The sequence below is a fragment of the Schistocerca nitens genome, chromosome 9 (genome assembly GCF_023898315.1).
Source record: "Schistocerca nitens isolate TAMUIC-IGC-003100 chromosome 9, iqSchNite1.1, whole genome shotgun sequence".
NCBI classification, from domain to species: domain Eukaryota; kingdom Metazoa; phylum Arthropoda; class Insecta; order Orthoptera; family Acrididae; genus Schistocerca; species Schistocerca nitens.
This window is the reverse complement of record NC_064622.1, coordinates 205684465-205705718: the sequence shown is the minus strand read 5'-3', so window position 1 is coordinate 205705718 and position 21254 is coordinate 205684465. Positions and strand designations below refer to the sequence as shown.

Here is a 21254-nt window from a genome sequence, read left to right as displayed (position 1 = left end):
ATTGATTCAGTTCAATCTGAACCAGCTTCAGTTGTAAAGACAAAGTAGGTAAAATTGCTAGTGGAGTTAAGGAATTGATAGATGGAAAATTAAAAACCATTCAGGATGAAATGGGCAAAATTTCTGATGAAGTTGGGATACTTGAATCTAAGGTAGATCAAGCAGAGAAAATTTTCAGAGATAAGTTGGAGAAGTTGCAGGCAGATCTGGGAGGCAACATAAGAAATTGTATGGTTAGGCAAGATGCTCTAATGCCTGAGACAACAGAAGCTATTAGCAACTTATCCGTTCAAATAGGTAAAGGGGAGAAAGAAGTAAATAAAATAAAGGAACAAGTATAATCTGGCATTAAAATTGAAAATAGTGAATTTAAAAAACAAATCAATGAAATGAAAAGCGAAATGAATTCTTTAGCTGTGCATTAAAAAACCTTTACAGCAATCAGTGTTCCATGGATGAACTCAGGATTGGTCAGATGCTTTGGAGATGACAGGAAATATCATCCAGTAAATTTTCTAGCAGCATGTGGGGTTGGTTTAATAAGGGAAATGTCCAATGAGGTGAAGATGAAATTCGTGAAAAGAAATTTTGAAGATGAGCCGCAATCATGGGCAAATATACACAGTGATACATTCACTACCTACGAAATATTTGAAAGCAGTTTCCTGAACAAGTTCTGGAGTGAAGCAAAGCAAACACGACTCCAAATTGAGTTTCTGAATGGGCCAACATTTATATACAATAACAGGTTGATGCAGGAATTCTGTAAACATAAACTTGCAAGATTAATGCATGTGAAATGTCCATTGGGATTGCTTTCCGAAATTACAATGTTTGAAAAGGTGGTTACTGGAAAATTTGCAACGGGATCTAGTGCAAAGTCCTAGCAACTCAATAGATGAATTTTTGGATGTTGTAGAAAAATTAGAACGGGCGTTGACATTTAACCGGCCAAGTAACCAGACAAATAGTTTTTGGAGTGGAAATCATAGCAACAGTCTGAGTGATTAATATGAAAGACATCTGGGAAGTTATCAACGGAAAGCAAACAGCAGTTTTTCTGATGGAAACGGTAACAGGAACACATCCAATGATAATTTTCTAAGGGGTAATAGGAACTTTTGTGACAGAGACTGACACCAAGAATGTAGATTTGAGGGCCTGGCACCTGGTGAAATGAGCCAGCATAATGGAAAATCAGGAAACTATGATTCGCAGCATCTCAGGTCCAGAGATGGCAAAATAAACCAGCAATGAATTGGATGCAAGTAGACAGAAATGTGATAGGTGTTAGTAAGTTGGCAGAAAGGCATCAGAATATTGAAATGAAATTAGTAAGAGATGAGAATCTACACTATTGGCCATTAAAATTGCTACACCAAGAAGAAATCTAGATGATAAACAGGTATTCATTGGACAAATATATTATACTAGAGCTAACATGTGATTACATTTTCACCCAATTTGGGTTCATAGATCCTGAGAAATCAGTATCCAGAACAACCACCTCTGGCTGTAATAACGGCCTTGATACACCTGGGCATTGAGTCAAACAGAGCTTGGATGACGTGTACAGGTACAGCTGCCCATGCAGCTTCAACACGATACCACAGTTCATCAAGAGTAGTGACTGGCATATTGCGACGAGCCAGTTGCTCGGGCACCACTGACCAGATGTTTTCAATTGGTGAGAGATCTAGAGAATGTGCTGACCAGGGCAGCAGTCAAACATTTTCTGTATCCAGAAAGGCCCGTACAGGACCTCCAACATGCAGTCGTGCATTATCCTGCTGAAATGTAGGATTTCACAGGGATTAAATGAATGGTAGAGCCACATGTCGTAACACATCTGAAATGTAACGTCCACTGTTCAAAGTTCCGTCAATGTGAACAAGAGGTGACCGAGAAGTGTAACCAATGGCACCCCATACCATCACGCCGGGTGATACGCCAGTATGGCGATGACGAATATGCACTCCCATGTACGTTCACTGCGATGTCGCCAAACATGGATGCGACCATCATGATGCTGTAAACAGAACCTGTATTCATCCAAAAAAATGACGTTTTGTCATTCGTGCCCCCAGGTTTGTCATTGAGTACACCATCGCAGGCGCTCCTGTCTGTGATGCAGCGACATGGGTAACCACAGCCACGTTCTCTGAGCTGATAGTCTATGCTGCTGCAAATGTTGTCGAACTGTTCGTGCAGATGGTTGTTGTCTTGCACATGTCCCCATCTGTTGACTCACGGATCAAGATGTGGATGCACGATCCGTTACCTCCATGCGGATAAGATGCCTGTCATCTTGACTGCTAGTGATATGAGGCTATTGGGATCCTGCACGGCGTTCCATAGTACCCTCCTGAACCCACCGATTCCATATTCTGCTAACAGTCATTGGATCTCGACCAACGTGAGCAGCAATGTCACAATACGATAAACCGCAACTGCGATAAGCTACAATCCGACCTTTATCAAAGTCGGAAACGTGATGGTACGCATTTCTCCTCCTTACACGAGGCATCACAACAACATTTCACCAGCCAATGCCGGTCAACCGCTGTTTGTGTATGAGAAATTGGTTGGAAACTTCCATCATGTCAGCATGTTGTAGGTGTCACCACTGGCACCAACCTTGTGTGAATGCTCTGAAAAGCCAATCATTTGCATATCACAGCATCTTATTCCTGTCAGTTAAATTTCATGCCTGTAGCACGTCATCTTCGTGGTGTAGCAATTTTAATGGCCAGTAGTGTAAATAAGTTGTAATGCCAAGTAATATTTTGAAACAGAACTTCTTAATCTTTTCAGAAACAAGACTACGGGATTCAATACAAAAGTCAGCAAATAGAAGCCACACTTCCTCAAAACTCATTAAGCAATAGCATAAAGCATCCACAGGAATAAAATTGGAAACAATGAAACTGAGGCTTAAAAGTCAGTGCTTGCTATAAACATGTCACCTTTCCAGCTGACACCATACTTTCAGACAGAGATCAGTGTAATAAGACAGCACTCTCATATAGGACAGATATGGATGTATATATGAGCCATGAGGCACAGGGTTGGGAGCAGGAGTTGTGTAGGGATGAATCAGGATATTATCTAGGATCAGTGGGCGGCGGAATACCACTGTGGGAGCAGTGGGAAGGATAGTGGGTAGGACATTCCTCATTTCAAGGCATGGCAAGAGGCACCTTGGTGGTGAATGTGATTCAGTTGCTCCAGTTCTGGTTGGTATTGAGTCATGAGGTGAATGCTCCTCTGTGGCCAGATGGTGGGACTTTGGGAGGTGGTGGGTGACTGTAGAGATAAGGTATGTGAGATCTGTTTTTCTACAAGATTGGGAGGGTAATTATGGTCTGTGAAGGCCTCAGAGAGACCCTTGCTGTATTTAGAGAGGGACAACTCATAACTACAGATACAATGCCCATTGGTGGCAAGGGTGCATTTCAATGACTGCTTCATAGCCTATGCCATCTGGATCCTTCGCACCAACACCAGCTTTTCTGAATTGCACAGGTGGGATCTCTCCCTGCAATATATGTTATGTTCCTGTAATGCATCTGTTCTCAACCTTTGTTAGTCTTTGTCCTTACCCTCTAGTGGCTTCCCTGTTGCCAATTGATCAATACACAGCCCTCTGTTTCACCAACAAACCCACAGTCTTTTTACCTTTCTCCTTTTCCACTAACCCTCCTGTACCCTCTGTCTAACTTCCTGACTGCACCTATCTGCACTACTGTATCTTCACTTCATCCCTGTTTGCTCCCACAAGCAGCACTTTACTATCACCCACTCCTATCCTGAAATCCCTCCCCCTCCTCACCCCAGCCTCCTCCTTACTGCCCCACCCGGTTGCATCTCCCATCATGTGCTGCTGTTTGCAGTGTGGTCTCAGCAGCCAGAGATTATGGTAGTGTGTGTGTGAGTTGCATTTGTGTGTGTGTGTGTGTGTGTGTGTGTGTGTGTGTTCTATCTCCAACAAAGGCCTTGTTGGCCGAAAAGTCATTTTCTGACAGTCTTTTCTTTTGTGCCTATCTGCAATTCAGCATCTCTGCTATATGGTGAGTAGCAACTACCCTTTCCATAATAGTATTACATTCCATCCTGGATTTTCCATTGTTGAATTTTTTCTTGACAGTCTGCTTTTTATATCTGCTTTGCTTTGACAGTTGTATATTATTTTGCTGCTGAAATAGCAAAATTTGTCTGTTTTTTTTTTCCAGCATTTCTGTTCCTAATAAAAGTTCCTCATCATCATCTGACTCACTTCGACTATACTCCATTACCCTTGATCACCTTAAAACATCTTTGCAAGACATTATCCATTCCATCCCCCCCCCCCTTTCCCCCCCCCCCCCCCCCCCATGAACCATAGACCTTGCCGTTGGTGGGGAGGCTTGCGTGCCTCAGCGATACAGATAGCCGTACCGTAGGTGCAACCACAATGGAGGGGTATCTGTTGAGAGGCCAGACAAATGTATGGTTCCTGAAGAGGGGCAGCAACCTTTTCAATAGTTGCAGGGGCAACAGTTGGGATGATTGACTGATCTGGACTTGTAACAATTAACCAAAACGGCCTTGCTGTGATGGCACTGCGAACGGCTGAAAGAAAGGGGAAACTACAGCCGTAATTTTTCCCGAGGGCATGCAGCTTTACTGCATGGATAAATGATGATGGCGTGCTCTTGGATAAAATATTCCGGAGGTAATATAGTCCCCCATTCAGATCTCCGAGCAGGGACTACTCAGGAGGATGTCGTTATCAGGAGAAAGAAAACTGGCATTCTACAGATCGGAACGTGGAATGTCAGATCCCTTAATTGGGCAGGTAGATTAGAAAATTTAAAAAGGGAAATGGATAGATTAAAGTTAGATATAGTGGGAATTAGCAAAGTTCAGTGGCAGGAGGAACAAGACTTTTGGTCAGGTGAGTACAGGGTTATAAATACAAAATCAAATAGGGGTAATGCAGGAGTAGGTTTAATAATGAATAAAAAAAATAGGAGTTCGGGTAAGCTACCACAAACAACATAGTGAACGCTTTATTGTGGCCAAGATGGACACGAAGCCATGCCTATGACAGTAGTACAAGTGTATATGCCAACTAGCTCTGCAGATGATGAAGAAATTGAATAAATGTATGATGAGAGAAAAGAAATTATTCAGATAGTGAAAGGAGACGAAAATTTAATAGTCATGGGTGACTGGAATTCGAAAGTAGGAAAAGGAAGAGAAGGAAATGTAGTAGGTGAATATGGATTCGGGGGAAGAAATGAAAGAGGAAGCCGCCTGGTAGAATTTTGCACAGAGTACAACTTAATCATAGCTAACACTTGGTTCAAGAATCATAAAAGGAGTTTGTATACATGGAAGAAGCCTGGAGATATTGACAGTTTTCAGATAGATTATATAATGGTAAGTCAGAGATTTAGGAACCAGGTTTTAAATTGTAAGACATTCCCAGGGGCAGATGTGGACTCTGACCACAATCTATTGGTTATGAGCTGTAGATTAAAACTGAAGAAACTGCAAAAAGGTGGGAATTTATGGAGATGAGACCTGGATAAACGGACTAAACCAGAGGTTGTACAGAGTTTCAGGGAGAGCATAAGGGAACAATTGACAGGAATGGGGGAAAGAAATACAGTAGAAGAAGAATGGGTAGCTTTGAGGGATGAAATAGTGAAGGCAGCAGAGGATCAAGTACATAAAAAGATGTGGGCCAGTAGAAATCCTTGGGTAACAGAAGAAATATTGAATTTAATTGCTGAAAGGAGAAAATATAAAAATGCAGTAAATGAAGCAGGCAAAAAGGAATAAAAACGTCTCAAAAATGAGATCAACAGGAAGTGCAAAATGGGTAAGCAGGGATGGCTAGAGGACAAATATAAGGATGTAGAGGCTTATTGGTTGGTTGGTTGTTTTGGGGAAGGAGACCAGACAGCGAGGTCATCGGTCTCATCGGATTAGGGAAGGACAGGGAAGGAAGTCGACTGTGCCCTTTGAAAGGAACCATTCCGGCATTTGCCTGGAGCGATTTAGGGAAATCACAGAAAACCTAAATCAGGATGGCCGGACGCGGAATTGAACCGCCGTCCTCCCGAATGCGAGTCCAGTGTCTAACCACTGCGCCACCTCGCTTGGTGTAGAGGCTTATCTCACTAGGGGTAAGATAGATACTGACCACAGGAAAATTAAAGAGACCTTTGGAGCAAAGAGAACCACTTGTATGAATATGAAGAACTCATGTGGAAACCCAGTTCTAAGCAAAGAAGGGAAAGCAGAAAGATGGAAGGAGTATATAGAGGGTTTATACAAGGGCAATGTACTTGAGGACTATATTATGGAAATGGAAGAGGATGTAGATGAAGACGAAATGGGAGATAAGATACTGCGTGAAGAGTTTGACAGAGCACTGAAAGACCTGAGTCGAAACAAGGCCCCAGGAGTAGACAACATTCCAGTAGAACTACTGACAGCCTTGGGAGAGCCAGTCCTGATGAAACTCTACCATCTGGTGAGCAAAATGTATGAGACAGGTGAAATACCCTCAGACTTCAAGAAGAATATAATAATTCCAATCCCAAAGAAAGCAGGCGTTGTCAGATGTGAAAATTACTGAACTATCAGTTTAATAAATCACAGCTGCAAAATACTAATGCAAATTCTTTACAGACGAATGGAAAAACTGGTAGAAGCTGACCTCGGGGAAGATCAGTTTGGATTCCGTAGAAATATGGGAACACGTGAGGCAATACTGACACTATGACTTATCTTAGAAGCTAGATTAAGAAAAGGCAAACCTACGTTTCTAGCATTTGTAGACTTGGAGAAAGCTTTTGACAATGTTGACTGGAATACTCTCTTTCAAATTCTGAAGGTGGCAGGGGTAAACTACAGGGAGCGAAAGGCTATTTACAATTTGTACAGAAACCAGATGGCAGTTATAAGAGTCGAGGGGCATGAAAGGGAAGCAGTGGTTGGGAAGGGAGTGAGACAGGATTGTAACCTCTCCCCGATGTTATTCAATCTGTATATTGAGCAAGCAGTAAAGAAAACAAAAGAAAAATTCGGAGTAGGTATTAAAGTCCATGGAGAAGAAATAAAAACGTTGAGGTTCGCCGATGACATTGTAATTCTGTCTGAGACAGCAAAGGACGTGGAAGAGTATTTGAATGGAATGGACAGTGTGTTGAAAGGAGGATATAAGATGAACATCAACAAAAGCGAAACGAGGATAACGGAATGTAGACGAATTAAGTCGGGTGATGCTGAGGGAATTAGATTAGGAAATGAGACACTTAAAGTAGTAAAGGAGTTTTGCTATTTGGGGAGCATAATAACTGATGATGGTCAAAGTAGAGAGGATATAAAATGTAGACTGGCGATGGCAAGAAAAGCGTTTCTGAAGAAGAGAAGTTTGTTAACATCGAGTATAGATTTAAGTGTCAGGAAGTTGTTTCTGAAAGTATTTGTATGGAGTGTACCCATGTATGGAAGTGAAACATGGTCGATAAATAGTTTTGACAAGAAGAGAATAGAAGCTTTTGAAATGTGGTGCTACAGAAGAATGCTGAAGATTAGATGGGTAGATCATATAACTAACGAGGAGGTATTGAATAGGATTGGGAAGAAGAGGAGTTTGTGGCACAACTTGACTAGAAGAAGGGATCGGTTGGTAGGACATGTTCTGAGGCATCAAGGGGTCAGCAATTTAGTATTGGAGGGCAGCGTGGAGGGTAAAAATCATAGAGGGAGCCCAAGAGATGAATACACTAAACAGATTCAGAAGGATGTAGGCTGCAGTACGTATTGGGAGATGAAGAAGCTTTCACAGGATAGAGTAGTGTGGAGAGCTGCATTGATTCATTCTCAGGACTGAAGACCACAACAACAACAACATCTTTACAAATCTTTAACATATTGCAGCACGTCAGCAACTGTATATGTATAGAAATAAACAATTTTTACAGCCTTCAGTTGCAAGGTAATTTTTACTCGTTTACCTAGGTTTCGATTCCAGTAATGGAATCTTCTTCAGAACAAAAAATTAAATTATTATGAGAGCCAGACACTGGCCATGTCACAGATTAAAAATTAAAACAATAAAGACGCATAATCATAAGGTTATGTCTCTCAAAATTAAAACCATTGAGGCGAACGTAGACGAAGCTACGCCGACTAGAAATAAGGACTAACTGTCAAGTTAGTCCTTATTTCTGGCCGGCGTAGTTTCGTCTACGTTCGCCTCAATGGTTTTAATTTTGACAGACATAACCTTATGATTATGCATCTTTATTGTTTTAATTTTTAATCTGTGACATGGCCAGTGTTTGGCTCTCATAATAATTTAATTTTTTGTTCTGAAGAAGATTCCATTACTGGAATCGAAACCTAGGTAAACGAGTAAAAATTACCTTGCAACTGAAGGCTGTAAAAATTGTTTATTTCTAACAACAATATCCATTCCATTCTACATCTGCATCCATGTTCTCCAGCAGAGCCTACTTCCCTTTGTACCACATATTAGTTCTGCTTCTCATTCCATTTTCCAGTGTAATGGGGGTAGAAAGGCTGTTTTAATACCTCTCTACTGATCTTCCAAGTCCTTTGCTATCTATGAGAGATTAATCCTGCCTCCTCCCTTCTCACAAGCTGATTCCATGTCCTCTGAGTTTTATGACTACTGGTTTATCTACAAGCTATAGATTTTATTTTGATCTCTTTTATCCTTTATAACTTCAGAATTTCAACTAGTGTGTGGGGATTTTAGACTGATCAATATTTATTATGCACACACTGACCTTAGAGTGGCCAGTTTCCCTTGGTGTGATGTGTCATCTTTGCTATGTGTGAGTAACTTCAGTCTGTTCTTTTTATCTGACTTATACTAGCGTGTCTATGTCTGTCCATACCAGTACTAATAAAGTATCACAATTTCACTCACTCATCCATGAGTGTTATTCTGAGTACCTGATTGTACTGTTCTCCTACAGTGGTGACCCACAACAAGCACATTGATTTTTCAGTTACATCTAAATATGCAATGGATTGGTTCTCCGGAACAACAGATCATTCCATCAAAAAAAGGTTGTGTGTAACATCTACCAGCATGGTGATTTTCTCAATAGACCTCAGTGTGTAGTGAATGATATGGAACAACAATGTATTTAGGGATATTTGAAAGAGACTATGTTTCACCTCTTGCAAATGATGACATTCACATGGAGCAACTGTACTTTTCAATTGATACCAAGCTGTACCTGAGTACAAGACAGTGTTCATCTTACCAATTTTTGTTTTCATCCAAGTTTGTGGCATCACTACAATGCCCACCATCTGGTCCTTTGTGCACTAAGAACAATGCAGTCGAATCTGTTTCTCCCATGAACTGCAGCTCACCCGGCTGGGTTACGCGAGAAGATTTTTGGTTTTATCCCCGTGCTGTGCACGGTCAGTGGGGTTCCATATGCCAACACTCTCACATCACATAACCTACTGCAATATGAACATGTTTTCTGTGATGCCTCAGCACCCCAACATCTGCCACCGAAGTTATCTTAGTTTCAACTGGAGCATCCAAGGACACGGCTTTGCTATTGCAGAGACTATTCTGGCTAGCTATGATGTCCTAAACATTGTATTAAAGTTTTCCACCTTATTATGCATTTTTTATGACTATACAATCCTAATTAGTGATGTGACTGTGTCAACTTCAGTCACAGGAAAATTTGATGCAGTAAAGGTTGCCTTACTATCATGTTTGTCCACATCACCTGAACAACAGATACAGCAGATGATTTATTCTGAGAAGCTGGATGACAGAATGTCATCCCAGTTGCACAGGCATCTGCACAAGGTAATTGATCTGACGCTAATGATGAACCACACACTATGGATTATATGGTCAAGTAAAGTGCCTGCACACATACAAGTTTCCAGGCTACTCGCGGCTGATTGGACTTTTGCACTCTAATATGGTGCCACCAATGACTTACAGTGATGGTGGACAGTAAGCTCCCTGATGTGGTATTGAGTGACCGAAGAGAACCAAACATAGAAGAAGAGACAGAACAGCTTCACTGCAGGTCAACGACATGCTCCTCACAGGAATTACAGTCATCAACTGTTTGTAGCAGGATAGCTCACAGCCTACAATGATCAGAGTTCTAACTAGAGCTGAGTGAGAGCACATTGCCACTGGTTTCATACATGTTTCAGGAGTCATACTCGTAAATGCTTTGTATCTTGTCCACACTAAAACTCCGTATGTGACAAAGTCCAAGAGTATCTACATCCAAGATGAGTGAGCCAAATTAGTTTTGCTTGTATCTCCCAGAACAGCTGCAGATTATATGTTCTTGACAAAAATATGAATCAATATTTCCTCAGAAACCCAGGCTTGTAGGTGAGCACCATTCCACAGACAGGTACTCTGTCTCAAATTTTTGAATCTCCACTACAGCTATGAGCTGCAAATGACACACCCATCACACTGTACAGCATAACTGATTGCACAGTGGATTTAGGTGTCATTGTAACTTTCACTTGGACTTTCTCCATTGTCAAGGTCAATGAGACATTGCTTGGAGCAGACTTTCTGTGGCATTTTCATCTTTTTCCTACTTGACAGAAGGCAAATTTACAAAACTGACTGTTGAGATGCAGTTTCTCACATTACAGGCAAACTGCCCAAACATTTTCATTCCAGCATGGCAGTTTCCAGCACTACACCAGCCCAGGGTTAGGGGGTACTTAACATTACTTGAAATATGAAGACATGAAGACAAGAAGTACACAATTACTTGGAGAAAACTGTTTTCTACATGCAACATTGATTAACAAGAGAAAAGAGTTGTAAGATGCTAAGACTGTTTGCAGTTGAAGACAAATACGACAAGCCATGCAGAATTGCCATCAGTGCCAAACTGACATATCCATGCAGTTTTCCTGGATATGGTGAAGCTTCAGTGTTTGATGAATGTTTTTTGTGATTCCTTTAGGGAGGACAAACAGTTTCTTTATCTGAACAAGATGCTGATGAGGACTTCGTTGGTATTAGATGCAGTCAACATGGAAGAATAGAGAACATGAAAGAAGCATGCTGGGCTCATATCCACTGTGTTCTGGATTGTGTCAGTCAGATGGAGTCACCAGTGGTCATCATCTCAGGACCAGAGAAACCTTGCAGTTCCTCAAGACATCACATACACAGACTTCAAAGAATGCCTTCTGAGCAAATGCAGTTCAATGACAACATCAGTGCAACACTCTCTCCTACCAATGTTATTTCCACCAGTGCTCTGCCTTTCATGAATCGTGCTCCAGCAATGAGAGATGTTGAGGCAACGTCATATACAAAATCAATGCTGTGCTGGGATCCCCTATCTTCCAAATGGTCCAATGATGGTGCAAGACAACTTAAATGTTGCTCAGATGAATTTCAGCTTTTGCAAGCAGTCATGCCCTCCCCCCCAACACCTCATGAATTTCTATATCAGTCTCCTCTCAAGGAAATCAATGACTCTGAAATGCCTTGCTCACAAATGAATGACATTGACTACAGCCCTTGTTACAATCAGGTTCCTGCTATATCTGAATGGGCACTTAAGGCAGGATGAGCACCAACACAGAGTCAATCATGCATAAATGATACAGCTGTGCTCCATTTGGTGGTCTGCAATTGCACAGTTGGTCATGATCTACCAATTGATTGGGAAGTGCTACTGCTACTCCCAAGTCTGCCCACCAGTGTTCTGCATTGGAGGGAAAGGCTGTGTGGGGACTTCATTCCAAGCAATACTGACTGTGCATGCATCAATCTCAGACTAGTTTCCTTTGGTGTGATATTCTATTCTTTGCTATATAAGAGTAATTTCAGTTTGTTCTTTGTATCTGACTCATGCTAAAGTGTCTGAATGATTGTTGATGCTAATTCTCCCACCTCTGATTGTTGTTCTGGATACCTGATTTCCTACAAGTTTATTACAGTTGTAAAGCTCTTTCTAAATATACAAATGGTATAATTGGAGTTTTTCTTTATTAAACCTGTATTCTATGATAAGACATAAGGCCAGCATTGACTTGAATGTTCTTATGTTTCTTTGGAACTCAAACTGAATTTCCCACAGATTAGCTTCTACCAGTAATTCCCTTTCTCTGTCAACTATGCATGGTTAGTAATCACCCCTGTACTACTGCTGGCATTCCCTTCTCATGACTGTTGCCTGCAATAAGCCCGTCTTTGTTTTCATAGCTCATTTTTATTTTCATCTGTAAGTTGTACTTTGTGTCCTGCTCCATCAGAATTGTCCTATTCTTCTCTGGTTTGACCATGCTTTTGTCCATTCCAGGAGACAAACTGATGCTGGAAAAATTGTATTAGGAAAAGAGACACTATATGAGCAGCAAAATAACTGCTGATTGCTAAGGTAGAGAGGATATAAAATGCAGACTGACAATAGCAAGAAAAACACTTCTGAAAAAGTGAAATATGTTAACATCAATATAAATGTTAGGAATATCTTTGTTGATGTATTTTTCTGGAATGTAGCCTTCTCCTGAAGTGAGATGTGGATTGTTGTACCATTGTACAGACACAATATCAGAAGTAGCACCAACCAAGTTTTATTCTGCTTCCACATGAAGATATCCCCAATAACACTCAACAAAGTACAGAACAGTACAAAGTTTCATAACTATAGAACACAACAATATACCGTCCTATAGGTGGCATACAGTACACAAGTAAATGTAAGTGAGGTTGAGGGCCAGCGCACCATGCTCGTATAGGGATGTTGTACACATGGCGCAGCACTTGCTGCACCATCTGTCCGGGTCATGAGGTGACTTCTCTAGGCTGTCTGTAGAGGCACTTGTATCATGTGCTCTTTGATTATGCTTGCTCACATTGTACTGGTTACAACACCTTTTTCCCCTTGGGGAAAAGTGTCCACTGTGGAGATGCTGGTATCTTCGTTGGCAGGTGTTGACTGCTGGAGTAGGTGTCATGATGTCACAGGAGAATATGGTCTGAAATGGTACAGGCACCAAAAGGGATGGCATCCAATGCTCCATGAGAGGTAATAAGGGAGCACTGGTGATGATAGTGCTGTATCCATGTCCACATCCAGGCAGGAACTCAGTGATAGAAGCAGCAGAGAAGAGTGTGGTGGCAGCAACAGGGGCTGTGGAAATGGCCCAGTGCAGCTGGAAGAAGCCCCTGCAGGAGTGGAGGGCTTTCTGGTGCAAGATTGGTCATGCATGGATGGAGCTGGTCATGGTTTCATGACACTAAGCCAACAGAGCTGCACATGATGCAGTGTCAGTGGCCTCAATAACAATGGATGACTGTTGGCATCCAATTAAAATGCCAGCCAAACAAATGGGGGTGCACTGTCAGTTTCATTGTGATGTGAGCCTTGAAATGAGTAACACACCCCAAATCTTCCAAAAACAGGGAGGAATATTCTGAACAGAGCACATCCAATTTTGGTCTGGACCTCAATCAAATACCAGATGCACTTCCTCAGAAATAGAGAAACCAAATATTCTGAAGGCATCTAACTCAAATAAGTTTCCAGTGTTGGCATCATCCACTACCAGAAAGGTCAAAGACCAGACAACTGCTTTGTACAGTATGGAAGTAGAAAACTGTCCCCATATGCTTATTTGTTGCAACACATCAATCGACAAGAGACAGGGAACAATGCCGGTGAGCTAAGGCTCACTTGTATTTTTAACATCTTGTTCATCACATGATCTTCAATGTAGAGTTTATTTAAGACTACCATCACTTGGGAAACACTGTTCACATCCATGTTCATGTCTGGTGAAGGAGGTTGAGAACTGCACACAGACACATTACATCCCCCCCCCCCCTTTTTCTTCCGGACACTGGCTGCTGCTGCGTAGCACAACAATGTCCCATGTGGTGTGGAAGCCATGGTTGCACAAGTGCAACATCATCTTCCCCCCTCCCCCCATGAGCTAACCAACAGTGGTTCCCCCGTGAGCTAACCAACAGTGGTTGAGGAGGAGAAGAAGCAATGGCGGCTATTTTACAGCATGCTTCTATTGATTTCCTGCTGCCCCAGATACTTCAAAAAACTTAGCAATGTTCAGAACATCTGTGAGAGAGGGATTTTAACATTGTAAAGCATGTTCATAAACTTCCCTATCAGTAACCAGGCATATTATGGTATTACAAACGATCGAATCAGCATACGAATTCCCGTGGGCCTCAATAACAAACTGACATTGACAGCTAAGCCCATAAATTCCACTGCCAAAGCTCTGTATGACTGTTATGACCACTTTTGACAATGGCAGAACTCATTGCAAGCAGCAATAACATTAGTACATTTGCAATGACAATTAGAGAGCAACTGTCAAATTTCATCAAAAGAGAAACTGGAAGGTTCCTGAAGAGGAGCTAGCTGACACAAAAGGTGCTAAACATGAGGAGAAATCCATGACAAAAATAAAGCCTTACACAAGTTGGGGTTGGTAATTTCAAAAGCCTGAAAATGTTGCCAAAGAAACTTTTCATATGCATCCCAATCTTCTGCAGAATCATCATGCTATAATGCAATAGCCAAAATCATTATGAACTGTCCTGTACCACTTTTTTTTATATGCATCCATGTATTTATCGTTCAATTTAGTGCTTCCTAGGGCCTTTTATGTGTATTTTTATAGGTATCATTCAGTTCAGTTTGCCAAAAAACATATTCTTCTTTGTAAATACATATAGAATATTCTGGAATGACATACATTCTCATGATTGTTAATAGATTGTTGTCATTAACAAAAATATGTGCATATGCCAAATTAAATATCAGATTGTGAAATTACAGTAATAAATGTTTAGCAACAAATATTAAGAGGCTGTGGAAATGTTAGCATAAATAACTAATGCTTCTGATGACCATAAGTGCACTTTGTAAATTTGCTAACACAAGAACCTCATTACAATTCAAATGAAAATAACAATCATTATCCAATGATGTCATTTCATTCATTATTCATTTTTATGTAATTCATTGTAATTAATGATTCTTGTAAATTAAGCAGATATTTACCTCTTGTTAGTTACACCACCCAAATTTACAAAATTCCAGCATTTGAGAAAATGTGTGTATTTAATTTATGTAATCTGACGAAGCACGATGTGTATACTTTGAACAAATGTCAGCAATAAAATCCATACAGTCACTAATTATGAAAGTAAAGTAAAATCAAAATAATTGTTGGGGTCAGATTGTGAATTAATTTTCACACATAAAACCAAGATGATGGTAAAAACATTATGTTATTTGACATTATATTTTATAACCTGTACAAATGTAACAGCAGTTAGTTTAGATAAAATTGTTTTTAATTGTAAGTTGCATTTTTTAATAAATTAACAATGGTAGGGATTGTTAAAATTGTATTTAAAGTGACGTAGTGAGGCTGCGCAGGGGGAAGTCAGTTTCTTCAGTTGTTCTGCACTTATGTTAGTTCTGTCGATCAGCTGATCTCAATAAATAATTTGTCAACTTGAAATTTTCATCATGTTCTCATTATTCACAGCATCCACAACACTGATGAACCACAGGCTAATGCAAGTTAAGTAGTTATGTCTTAAAGATCATTACAATATGGAGGAAAAGGGTGGGGGTTGCATCAATGGCGGTGGAACTTGTAGCATCAACGAGGCTGCCAAATTGTTTAGCACTACTGTGAGAGCCTACTGTGGGTTGGTGAGAACTTGCTGTTGTTCAACAAAAACTTGAAGTACTTCTTCCACTGACATGTTGGCTGTATATCAAACCAAAGAGAGGAAATGTGGGGAGTAGAATACAGCATGTGTCACCAGTTATGTTGTAACATTGTACAGCACATCAGAAGTAGCACTAACAAAGTTTTATTCTGCTTCCACATGAGGAGACCCACAGTCTTGTAGGTGAGTGTACAATAAACAAGTAAACATAAGTGAAACGAAGGACCCAGTGTGCTGGGCTTCTATTAGGCTGTTGTGCTCATGGCACAGCACTTGCTGTGCCATCTGTGCAAGTTGTGAGGTGACCTCTCTAGGCTGGCTGTGGAGGCACTAGTAATGCATGCTGTTTGATTACATGTGCTCACATTTTAGAGTTACAATGTAGATGATAGGCAGTTCACGCAAGAAGAGAATACGAGCTTTTGAAATGTGGTGCTGCAAAAGAATGCTGAAGATTAAATGGTTAAAACACATAACATAATGAGCTACTAAATCAAATTAGGTATACAAGAAATTTATGTACAACTTTACTAAAAGATGAAATCAGTTGATAGGACATATCCTGAGGCCTCAAGGGCTTCTCCATTTGCAATGGAGGGAAGGAGGGGGGGGGGGGGGAATGGTAGGAAATAAAAATTCTAGGCAGACACCAAGGATTAAATGCAGTAAGCAAGCTCAATGGACGTAGGTTGCAATAGTTATGCAGAGGTTTGTGCAAGATACACTAGCGTGCAGATCTGCATCAAACAATCATACCTAAATATAAAACAACAGATAGACATATATTATTGGAAGCATCATGTTTTGTGTGTCTGTGCTGCAGTTTTCTGATTACAGATTATTTAAAAAACTTTAAGACCTAAATGTAAACACTGAAGTAACTATAAGTACCAAATTAATATTGTATTTACCAAATCATATTTTAAACTGTAACATGTAGGTTAAATATTTTAAGGCATTGGGTTAGGATGACTTGTTCAGGGTTCCAAGTACACACTCTGTAGATAATGAAGTCAAATGGAGCCAAATAAAAATAAATCAATCAGTTTAGAGTAATAACTCTTGGCAAGACATAATTCAGTTGTCTACACTGAGGTCATCACGGAAGGGATCAGAGACTGGAATTATTAATGTTGTGTTGGTGTGAAACTGACCACCTTTCAGTTTAAGCTAGAAATTCTGATTTACTTCCATTATTTCACCAATAATATGTTACATTTAAAGAAGTGCTATCTATTCCCAATAAGCTACACATATATGCTAAATACAAATAAAACTTCTTTTTACCTCAATTACACTTATGATTGCTATACTATTTATGAAAGTTTTACAGGTATATTCCTCTTCATAAGCACCCTCCATTGCTCCCTTAGGAACAACGGTATCAACATAGCGGGCCACATAAAATTTCAACAGGCTTTGGAACTGAGAAGATTTCACCTGGAACATTGATATGAAACAGTGCCAGACAACTAAAATTCATCAAAATTTGCTATACATATTTTGTATAGAGAGAGAGTGAGTGAGAGAGAGAAAGAGAGAGAGAGAGAGAGAGAGAGAGAGAGAGAGAGAGAGAGAGACTTAAAGGCAGAATAGGGAAGGACAAAAGTTATATTTGGTACAGTGTAAAATCTAGATGTATATTCAAGAGAATTAGATATCATTGCTATTTCATACATTATGCTGACTATAAATATTCAATTATATGGTATGGTAATGTGGAGAGGAAGTAACTTGTTAATATTTAACCTGAAGATTAAAAATATCAGGCAGCAGGAAAGAGAGATTTCAAAAAAAATGTAGAAAAGAAAGTAATTTTAGCATGCCAGTTATTGTCTAACACAATGCATAAACATTAGTAACATCAATTTTTGTCTGATACAGCCGCGCGGGTTAGCCATGTGATCTAAGGCACCTTGCCACGGTTTGCGTGGCTGCCCCCGTCGGAGGTTCGAGTCCTCCCTTGGGCATGGTTATGTGTATTGTCCTTAGCGTAAGTTAGTTTAAGTTAGATTAAGCAGTGTGTAAGCCTAGAGACCAATGACCTCAGCAGTTTGGTCCCATAGAACTTACCACAAAAATTTGAGAAATTTGTCTGATACAGTTGGTAAATATAAATGTATTCTACCTTCCCATACCATTTTCATAAATTCCTTGTATTCTATGTAACCACTTTCATCATGATCAGCAGATTTCATCAGCCTCCGAACAGCATGGTCTGGAATTCCCGTAATAAATAATTCATCATTCAATAGCTCTCGGAGTTCACTTAGAGATATTCTACCATCACTGTTTTCATCATATCTAAAGAAAACATCTCGCCATTGCTGTAAAAATAAATAAGAGAATTAAGTAAAATACAAAATTTAACTAAAATCAACTGCATCCACTGAGATATTTTAATTCTATCAAATGAAAGTATTTTATATTCACATAAATATTACTCCATTTGGTGAGGCATTTTTTAAAAAGTGCCTTTTGCTTTGTCAGTGAGGGATATGGGTAGGTAAATTAATCTTTAACTATTTGTCACAAACACCACCAGTGACAACAACATGCAAAAACAATTTTCTTGAAATTAATTCTATAAATAATCATGTTTATAATAGGCTGTTTTAAAGTTAATAATGATTATTCTGTTGATTTCAAACACACACACACACACACACACACACACACACACACACACACACACACTCACACACATGTACAGGGAGTCCATAATTTAAATTGCTATTTCAAAATACTGTAGAAAGATAATGGCTGCTCAGAATGGTGTCAAATTTGAATGGGCTATTATTGATGCAGTGGGAAATGTAATGGATAAAAAAATTAACAAAAATTTGACAAACAGATCATGCTGTAAGAGACAAAGCCAATTTTCATCTCCAAGGACATGTCAATACAAAGAATTGCAGAATGTGAGCAACAGAAAATCTGCATGCACATCAATTTTGTGGCGCAGGTTGACAGCATCATTTATCGTAGGGCCATATTTTATTGAGGAGATGAGTCCTGCAGGTGATGTTGCCTGTAACATCACTGATAAATGCTATGAGGTTCTTTTGCACACCAATGTCGTCCCAACCTTTAAGCATTGTGGATGCAGGGTAGGATCATTTTTATGCTAGAGGCGCTATTCTGCACATTGCACAGCCTGTGAAGCAGCTGCTGCAGAGGCATTTTGGAAATTCTAGAATCATCAGTCATCATTTTCCTACAGCCTGCTTGTCAGTATTACCTGATCTTAGTCCGTGTGACTTCTGGCTGTGAGGTTATCTGAAAGATGTTGTGTTCAGTGCTCCAATTACAAATGTAGCTGAAGTGAAGGCATGTATTGCACAACTCTTTCTGAATGTCATCCTCAAGACAATCCAATCTGTTACGGAATGTGCTGTTTCTCGATTTCAATTTGTGGCAGAAAATGGTGAGTGGTGTATTGAACATGTCTTGCGCCAGTTTCACAATAATTAAAAAGCAATGTCATTTTGTTCTTTATGCCATTTTGGCTCCAGGACAATTAAAACCTAATGTAATTTTGCTTTTTATGTGATTTTTGGCACCAGGACAATTAAAAACCAATGTGATTTTGCTTTTTGTCCAGTTTTTTACCTCAGGACTTTTTTTCCTATCTGATGTGGTATGACATTGCTATGGTAGAAGGGCTTACCTAACTAACAGTGCCACAAATGTTGACTGCTGAAATTGTACAGTCACACACTTTGAACAGTACAGATGGTGTAAGGTGCAACTCAAACCACAGCCATCATATTGTGATTCATCTGTCAAATGTACCGACCTGTTTTACGTAAGACACTTACAGTGCCTTCTATTAGCAAAATTTTCATTAAATTTTATTTTCTTGCATGATGTTTCCCCCTGCATCAATGATGTGTTGTTCACATTTGTTCAACTCGCTTTGTACAAAGCTTAAAAGTTTAAGAAATGTGAACTGCTTTTGCACTCTCAGGGTTCTGTACCTCAATTGGTAAAAATAGAACCCTTACAGTACCACTTTGTTTCCATCTGTCTGTCTGTCCAATTGTTAAAACCTCTTTTTCTCATAAGCAGTACAGGTATCATCCTAAGATCGATGGTCCCTCACCAATGGGTAAATGTGAGCTTCTAAGTCAGTGCAGTCAAAAGGTACAGCCATTTATGTCACATATTTCAATATTCACAAACTCTCTCATCAAAATCTACAGGATACTTCCCATTGATCTTGAATCATGAAATTTGACAAGAAGCAAGGTTTCACAGTACAAATAAAAGAAAAAAATCCGAAAAATGTGAGTAATTTAAGCTTCTGAGTCAATGCAATCAAAATATATAGTCATATATGTCACATGTTTTGATATGAACTCACTCATCTGTAGTGCACCAACCATATATGGGAATAATGGTGTGAACCTCAGGGCTGTATTGTAGCACTGCTGACAGCAGCCAAGCACAGGGTGTTATCACTGCAATAATTCAGTAAGGCCAACACAATTTTGGGAGGCAGCTTAGCTTGCTGACACAGTAGGCTAAGCGATACTACACAGACTCATTGCAGCAAGGGCCAAGGCAGATTATCACATTGGCAGTGGCAGTGCTGTTTTAAGATATGTGACTTTCAGTGGCACAAGTGTACAACAAGCATGCCACTTCCAGCAATAAGTACTCGACATTTTGTAATGAAATTATTCTCAGCCTCGCAGTTCTACCAGGACACTGGGGCTGCATAAGATAAGGTTGCCACATAGACTTGCCAGCTGAAGCCACTGGTTCAAGATAATGGCAGGGCAACAGTTCTACATGCTAAGTCTCTCCCAGATGTAGTGCAGTGGCGCAGCTGGCCACCCTAGGTCTACTTCAGCAGCACAGCCGACTCCTGCCCAGATGGGAGCAGATTGCTCCCTGTGCACACCAGCAAATTATCACCATCACAGGACAGGCACCTCAATGTGGTGGACATTTTCTGCCATGATGCAGCTGGGGCACTCCCTGTGGCTGTAGTAAATACAGAATTGTCAAGTACATGCTGCTGGTGCTCAAGCCACATGGCTGGCTTATGTAACAAGGCCACTGGCATACCACAGCCACATTGCATTGTGGGGTAAGTGAGCAGCTGACCCAGCCGAATTCAGCAGCCAGCCACTGACATGGTATATTACGCAGTGCAGATGCGTCAATAAAGAACTTGTTACCTTTGCAGCTGCCTTTCTCTGCAGCCTCCTAGGCTCCCCCCTTGCCACCCATCCCTGCTCTGGATGTGCTACAAATTCAAACCAATAGATGAACTATCTATATACATGCTGGATCTGGTGGCCCAGCAGTAAAGTGCATGCTGAGAAACGAAGAGGTCATGGGGTTGAATCTAGGTCAGACCATAAATTTTTCTGTCTTTTTTTAACCTAGCCTTCACCTCTCAATGATGTGAGAAGTCACCAGAAACAACACATGGTTCAAACTTCACATTAAGTTATAGGTCCTCTTT

The 21254-nt window shown here is 40.3% G+C and overlaps 1 protein-coding gene across 3 annotated transcripts in view; it reads right to left on the bottom strand.

Moving 5' to 3' along the window:
- Positions 1-21254, bottom strand: part of LOC126203904 (protein rhomboid-like) — a 129545-nt gene that overhangs the window by 87407 nt on the left and 20884 nt on the right. For 2 of the 3 annotated variants that reach the window (XM_049938291.1, XM_049938292.1), the window contains 2 exons: positions 17914-18102; positions 17063-17215 (listed from right to left, as the gene is read on the bottom strand). In XM_049938291.1, the coding sequence (XP_049794248.1) occupies positions 17063-17215; positions 17914-18102 (342 nt within the window). The remainder of the gene's footprint in view (positions 1-17062; positions 17216-17913; positions 18103-21254) is intronic. The other variant, XM_049938293.1, reaches the window with a different exon arrangement.